Source organism: Ornithodoros turicata, chromosome 1 (assembly GCF_037126465.1).
Source record: "Ornithodoros turicata isolate Travis chromosome 1, ASM3712646v1, whole genome shotgun sequence".
Taxonomy (NCBI): domain Eukaryota; kingdom Metazoa; phylum Arthropoda; class Arachnida; order Ixodida; family Argasidae; genus Ornithodoros; species Ornithodoros turicata.
This window is the reverse complement of record NC_088201.1, coordinates 120,702,632-120,710,150: the sequence shown is the minus strand read 5'-3', so window position 1 is coordinate 120,710,150 and position 7,519 is coordinate 120,702,632. Positions and strand designations below refer to the sequence as shown.

Genomic DNA, 7,519 nt, shown 5'->3' with positions numbered 1-7,519 from the left:
CGGTATCCGCGGTGTTATCCGCGGTGTTCCATTAAATTTAATACGCACTTATCTTCAGCATCGCAAACGGCTTGTTGATATTCAGGGGCAGTGTTCGGGAATACACCACATCACAACCGATGTACCACAAGGGAGCATTCTTGGGCCACTGCTTTTCATTATCTATGTGAATGACATATGTTTGCCTTATCGAACCACATTAAGATAGTAGCTTATGCTGATGACACCGCCCTATTCCTGCAAGGAAACTGTCTCACAGATTTAACAACAAAAGATGTACAACTTCTTATCAACCTTCTACACGTGGTCTACAAAAAATTATTAGATAATAACCCCCTTAAAACCAAGGCTGTTGTTTTCCACCCACTGCACAAGGCTATTTCCTGCTTCGAATCTATTGTTATCGGTACAAGCATGATATCTTTTGTCAAGGAGGTGAAGTCACTGGGCGTCTGGTGCACTGATACGATGTCGTGGGATAAACACGTCGGTTACATCACTAACAAACTATCGCGCGTGATCGGTATTTTAGGTCGACACAGAAACGTCCTTCCAACTAAGGCAAAAGTTATGACCTATAACGCACTGGTTTACCCTCACCTCACATACTGTCACCTAGTTTGGGGAACCACAACGCAAAAAATCTTGAAAGGTTACTTTTGTGTCAGAAGAAGGTACTTCGTCACATAGCAAACGTTCCCTTTTTACATCCAACAGAATCCCTCTTCGCGAAATTTAGCATAATCAGAAGTATCGATCTCTATAAGTACCGTATGGCTATTACATATGTAACTTCAGTAAAGCAAAATATTCACATCTTTCTAGCCCTAGCCAATTTAACCATGAGATTAACCTCTTATTCACTACGCTACAATGAGCCCTACTTCACACCGTGTGCACAAACTAATTATAGCTCACCGTTGGTTTCATATAATCTTCCACGACATATCAATTCCCATATCGAAAACAACATTAACATCAGCTGTCTTTCAACTCGCACTCTAAAGGCCACGTATGTTCACTAGGATAGTCATATTATTTCGTGTGTTCTCATAGCTTTTTTTGTTTTATGCATCTTAATGCACTGTGTTCATTACCATTGTCTCACTCCGTAATTCGTTCTGGTTTGCTATTTGTCATTGCTTTGTTGTATCTGTCGAGTGTACAAAGGGGGGTCAGACCTTGTCAAGCTGCAGTTTTTGCAGCTTTTTGTCTGTATCTCGTCACCAAGTGTCATTGGTGAAATACGTTATTATTATTATTATTATTATTATTATTATTATTATTATTATTACATGCGTATATACACATGCGACTAAATTAACAGTGTGCACTCAAACAGTGTACAGGAATAAACACACGTTATTCTCCACCGTCTCAGAATAAATTATCGTTATTCGCAGGAATTAATTGTTGATGCACTGGGTGACATCGGCTGAATGGTCGGACCCTATGTACATGTTGTTTTATAATGTGAAATACACTCTGTCACTGCAGCACACCATACCTGCAGTGCTTGCATTTTCGTTGGGTGACAGCTGAAAACAGTGTGGGTCACTATGTCTTGTGTGCTGTTCCCGCACCTTCACTCGTGCACCAGCGGGTCCTTGCTCTCGTGTTACACCCATCGAAGCGAAGAAGTGACTTCCAATCCTGCATGACTTTTGCGACTTGAGCACCCTTTTCCCATTCCTACACTGGAAAATTTCGACACAGTCCTGAAACAACGTGGTTCACACCAGGGGCGGATCTACAGGGGTTCAGGATGTCCTGACCCTTTCCTCAGTTTCTGTCTTCACATAGTGTTTAGTGTACCTAGATCGTGTATGTACCATGCGGGCCAAGGCTGGACCCCCCCCTCTCAGGAAAATCCTGGATCCGCCCCTCGTTCACACACCAATCACACAAACAAGCGGGACGTTGAGCTAGACAATGGTGGTGATAGTGAAAGGGCTTGCCGTTGTCGGCCTCACGTCGGTGGGCAACGTCACGACTGACGCCCTGGGGGAATGTGCGTCCTGGGCCGACTTCTAAGGGAACTGTGCCGACATATGTCTGAAAGCGTCCGAGGAAAACCCAGGAAAAACCCCAGACAGCACAGCCGGCACCGGGATTCGAACCCGCGTACCTCCCAGTCTCGACGTGAGTTGAGGTTGGTTGAGCTAGACCACGACCTACCAGATTATGACGACCATGTCAGGCGCACCCCTTCTATGCGCCGCATCTTTGGAAGGTAGCGGTGACGCTTCTCATCGTCCCAGTTATTGCTTCCTCAACTTCTACAATACTTTGTACTTCAGCTTACCTTAGTATTTCCGTACAACTGGTGGACGTTCCCCAGATGTTTCATTCTGAGGTTGATTATCATCATCATTCTACGCGTTTTCATAGGGGCTATCGTTGTCGTCTGCTACGGTAGTCGTGCACACGCTTCTGCGCGTTCGGAATTCAAATTTCCATCGTCCAATCGTGTTGCGCCGATCAGTAGCGCCCCTGGCGGATCGTGCGGACAGGCTCCTCATAGGGTTTTTTGATTGTGACATGGTCGTTATAATCTACAGGTTTTCTCGCTCAATTTAATCCAATGGTCACTGAAATTAATCCTATGGTCAACAAAATTAATCCACTGATCAGCCAATTTAATCCGGTCCATATCATTGCATCTGCCGCCATTGGAATCAGTATAACCCAGTAATATGACTACTGCTGCACGATAAGGAGATAAATTGCGAGTACTTCGTCATTTCTTACATTGGTATTACGTCATGACGTATGACTATGCGGGACTTTATGAGCTTTTATGACTATAACCTATATTATAGACTATAAGTGGACTATTTCTGGGTAACCTCATTGCAGAGAGTATAATGCCATGTTATATGACTGCGTGGGATTTTATAAGCTTTTCATGACTAAAACCTGCATTGTATACTATGACTGAACTATTCAGATTACTCTTGTTGGAAAATGAATAATGCCATGACTTATGACTATGCGGGATTTTATGAGCTTTTTATGACTATAAGCTGCATATAGACTATGACTAAACTATTTCGGACTACTCTTGTCGGAAATGTTGTAATGGTATGAATTATGACTATGCTGGCTTTATGAGTTTTTCAGGGCTATAACCTGCACTATAGACTATAACTATCAAACTTTTTCTTTTCATTATTATTTTGTTTTAATGAACAATTACTGTAACTGCCTTTGTTCGTTTGCTGTACAAGAACGCATAACCTTTTTGACTTCATACGTGATGTGCTTTGCAGGCAATTCATCCAACAAGGTCAGCAATCTTTGATGGGGTTGTGAACAAAAAACGGAAGGCTGAACTCTCTACAGGCACAGAGCCCGCGTTCAAGCAAATGCGGATCGATGACCAGGGCCTATGCCATAGGCACATCTGTCAGGAGACTTTAGACAAGCTCGTTGTGGACTTTGTTGTCAACGGATCCCATCCATTTTCGATCGTCGAGGAGGATTCATTCGTCCGCATGCTGCAATATGCTGCACCAATGAAGAAAGTGCTTACACGTAGGATGCTGGCCACAAGAATTGAGGACAGTTTCACGGAGCTGAAGCAGCGGATGCAAGACACTTTTCGGACTGTGCAGTACGTGACAGTAACTGCTGACTGCTGGTCTTCACATCACAGGTAAATACTAGCTCATAATATGTATCTTCATATATCTGATACTTTTCTTGGTATTGAAGGCACTTCCTTGGTGTCATGGCACTCTGGCTCGAAACGGACAATTTGCAACGAAAGATCGCAACTTTAGCTTGCCGTCGCATGATTGGGAACGTGACTTACGACAAGCTCGCTCAGACCATGAACAGCATCCTCGAAGAATATGGGCTTCACGGAAAAGTGACCAAGGTTGTCACCGATAACGGCTCGAACTTCGTCAAAACATTTCGGTTAGTGGAATTTTACATTACAACTATGTACCATTCATGTTTAGCGCATTAGTTCATTCCCCGCATCACCTCCAGCAATGGGGTAGAGTATCGCCCCCGGCGATGAAACTCCCCGCCCATCATCCCGAAATAAAGTTGTTGTTTTCATGTTTAGCACATTCTTTCAGTCTCCTGTCGCAGGTGTTTTGGACTTGACACAGACGATGCGTTTGAGCACTTTGAGGTGCCGAACAGAGAGGAAAGAGAACTTCATACTTTGCTGGACGAAGGCGACACAGGACTCCGTCTACCACCCCATCAACGGTGCGCGGCGCACACTTTTAAGCTGATCGCAACGGTGGATGCCTCAAGAGCCGAAATGGACCCAGACTATAGGAAAGTGTCCGAAGCTGTTTTCAAGAAATGTTCGGCACTGTGGAGCAAAGAAGGCCAATCTGCGCGCGCCGCGGGCGTTGTAAAAGGTTTTTGCGGCCGGTACTTGCGAAGACCCGTACCAACGCGGTGGAACTCACTCTATGATTCACTGGAGTGTATCATTCGTGTCATTGACGAGGGCAAAGATATCGACGGACTCTGCCGAAGGCTCAACGTTCCCGTGCTGCAGCGGAGCACAGACATTAAATTTATTGAAGAGTATTGTAAGGTAAGGTGTAGTGCATCCTTTGTATCCTTCCTATACCTTGCATTAGCACCCTGTGAAGTAACTGGTTTCTACCGTCGTACAGGTAATGCAGCCTCTATGCACAGCGCTCGACATCCTGCTAGGAGACAAACACATGTTCGTCGGCTACCTTCTACCAACCGTATCCGTCGTAACACAGCGACTGCAGTACGAAGGAATGAAAGGGCAACGGTTCTGCGGGCCACTCGTCACTGCCCTTCTCGATGGCATTCAGAGGAGGTAAACGGCTGCCTGCTGGATTATAAGCTGTTTTAGTGAATTTTCTACGTCAGATTTAATGGCCAGACTCGGGTGCCAGTGTTATATATTTCTGTGAAGGTTCTTCATGTGCATTATACACGGGACGCATGTTTTTGGAGTGTTTTTTATACCGCTCACTTTTCACAGGTTTGAACACCTCATGGAAGACAAGGAGCTCCTCCTTGCTGCGGCTGTCTTTCCGCATTTCAAGATTTCCTGGCTGACCGACATTACCCGCCGAGAGATTGTAACTGAGATGCTGAAAAAAGAGCTGTGCGACGTCAGCACGCCAGCAACGGGGACACCAACGACCACAACGAGCTCCAGCACAGACGACTTCTTCGCATTCACACGTCAGAGTCGTATGGTGGAAACTGCTGAAGACTCCGAGCTCACGAAGTTCTTGCGCATCGAGGAGGACTACCCTCTGTCGAGGATGAAAGAAAACTTTCCTCGCGTCCACGAACTCTTCCTCAGGGTGAATACGGCGGTCCCTTCGAGCGCGTCAGTGGAGCGGCTCTTCAGCTCGGCGGCTGACATATTTACAAGGAAGCGAACTAGCTTATCAGATACTAGTTTCGAGTATCAATTGCTATTGAAATGCAATTCATGGATGACGTTAGGAAAATAAAGCCGGTCATGCTTTCGTATTTCTGCTGCAAATGTAACGTATAAAAGTAACTCGTTACTTCCGAGTAACGAGAACGCGTTCCTTTTATTTCTTAGTAACGAGTAACGTACTTAGTTACTTTTTTTCCGAAGGAACGAGTAACGTATTCAGTTACTTTTTTTGGGTAACGTGTACAGCTCTGCTTCCTCCATACAGTCCTTTCTTTAACCCAATAGAGGAGATGTTCGCGAAGTTCAAGCTTCATGTTCGTGCCTTTCTAACCGAAAGGGAAGAAGACATTTTGGCAGCCCCGTCTGGAGTAACCATACGCGACCATCGCCGTACCATTTTGTTGCAAGCCACTCAGCAATGCGTGGAGAGCATCCATCGCGTGGACTGTGCATCTTTTGATCGTAATCACTTCCGTTACATAACTCAAGCTCTCGAACGTGGAGACATGTAGAAAATGCTTGCAACCTTGTGTACGAAGCCTTTCTCTTTTCTTTTCAGTGTTTTACGCTAGTGCACGAGATAAACATGAGCCTAACGCTTACTTCGTTTCATGTAATAAAGAAGCGTTTGTGAGATTAAGATAACAAATGTTTCGCGCCGCAGCTCATAGTCACTCCAAATATATTGGGTTGGTAGTTTATGCCACGTGGGCGCGGATCATCGTTTAGCGTTGAATTGGGACACGAAGCTCCGTGTGGATTGGATTGGAAATAAAAAGAAAGAATGGAAAGAGTAGGAAGAAGAAAAAGACGAAGCACCGTATAATCATAAGCTAAAGGTTCACTTCCGATACCCACAGAGGAACAGCATGTAACTATATGCACGCACGCCAGCTCATTGCACTGCTTGCACAGAGGCTACTTCGATATATATACTGTCTGACTTGAAAGTCCGCAACATGGCCTATCGTCATGGAATTGCCGCAGGTTACGTCGGTGGTCATAACTTATCTTTCGGTATCGGTTATGGCGATGGCAGTGCTGTCCTCCGCTTGATGGAGCACATACATCGAACCGTCAATAGCCCAACACTAACATGCTATATCATTGCACCTTTTGCAGTTAGGGTAGTTCAAACTAGTCTTGTGGTCGTCCATGACAGGCTATGGTTATGAAAAGATCATCAGATTCCAAATAGTGATGTCGTGACATTATACCATTTCCAAAAAGGGCAGTGCGAAACCGTCCAGTGTCAGCACATGTAACAGATTATAGTGTAGTCATGAAAAGCTCAAAATGCTCAAATAGCAATAGGTCATGACAATATTCAATTTCCAACAAGGGCAGTTTGATATAGTTCACTCATAGTCTATATGTAGGTTATAGTCATAAAAAGCTCATCAAATCCAGCATAGTCATAAGTCACGACATTATTCAATTTCCAACAAGGTAGTCCGAAATAGTTCAGTAGCATTATACACTGCAGATTTTAGTCACGAAAAGCTCATGAAATCCCACATAGTCATAGATCATGGTACTCTGCAATGAGGTTACTCTGAAATATTCCAGTTATAGTCTATAAGGTAGGTTATACTCATGACAAGCTCATAAAGTCCCACATAGTCATAATTCATCTCATTATAACATTTCCGACTAGGGTAGCCCGAAATAGTTCAGTCATAGTCTATAATGCACGTTATAATCATGAAAAGCTCATAAAGTCCCGCATAGTCATGACTCGTGTCATTATACCATTTCCGACAAGGGTGGTCCGAAATAGTCCACTTATGGTCTATAATGTAGGTTATAGTCATAAAATGCTCATAAATTACCGCATGTCATAATTTATCTCATAACATATCCTACAAGGGTAGTCCAAAATAGCGCAGTTATAGTCTATAGTGCAGGTTATAGTCCTGAAAAACTCATAAAGCCAGCATAGTCATAATTCATCTCATTATAACATTTCCGACAAGGGTAGTCCGAAATAGTCCAGTCATGGCTTATAATGTAGGTTATAGTCATGAGAAGCCCATAATCCCGCATAGTCATAATTCATGTCCTTATACCATTTCCGACAAGGATAGTCCGAAATGGTTCAGTCATAGTCTA

The 7,519-nt window shown here is 44.0% G+C and overlaps 1 protein-coding gene across 3 annotated transcripts; it reads left to right on the top strand.

The window, feature by feature from the left end:
- The first annotated feature begins 1,646 nt into the window (after positions 1-1,646).
- Positions 1,647-5,496, top strand: LOC135368470 (uncharacterized). 3 transcript variants are annotated; one of them, XM_064601806.1, is made up of 7 exons: positions 1,647-2,142; positions 3,273-3,289; positions 3,346-3,658; positions 3,718-3,924; positions 4,105-4,567; positions 4,650-4,825; positions 4,994-5,496. In XM_064601806.1, the coding sequence occupies exons 3-7, from the start codon at positions 3,369-3,371 to the stop codon at positions 5,475-5,477; spliced, it is 1,620 nt and encodes a 539-aa protein (XP_064457876.1). In that variant the 5' UTR covers positions 1,647-2,142; positions 3,273-3,289; positions 3,346-3,368; the 3' UTR covers positions 5,478-5,496. The 3 variants fall into 3 exon arrangements, with proteins under 3 accessions (XP_064457876.1, XP_064457861.1, XP_064457867.1); XM_064601791.1 differs by having other exon boundaries at positions 1,647-2,152; XM_064601797.1 differs by having other exon boundaries at positions 3,273-3,658.
- The last annotated feature ends 2,023 nt before the right edge of the window (positions 5,497-7,519 follow it).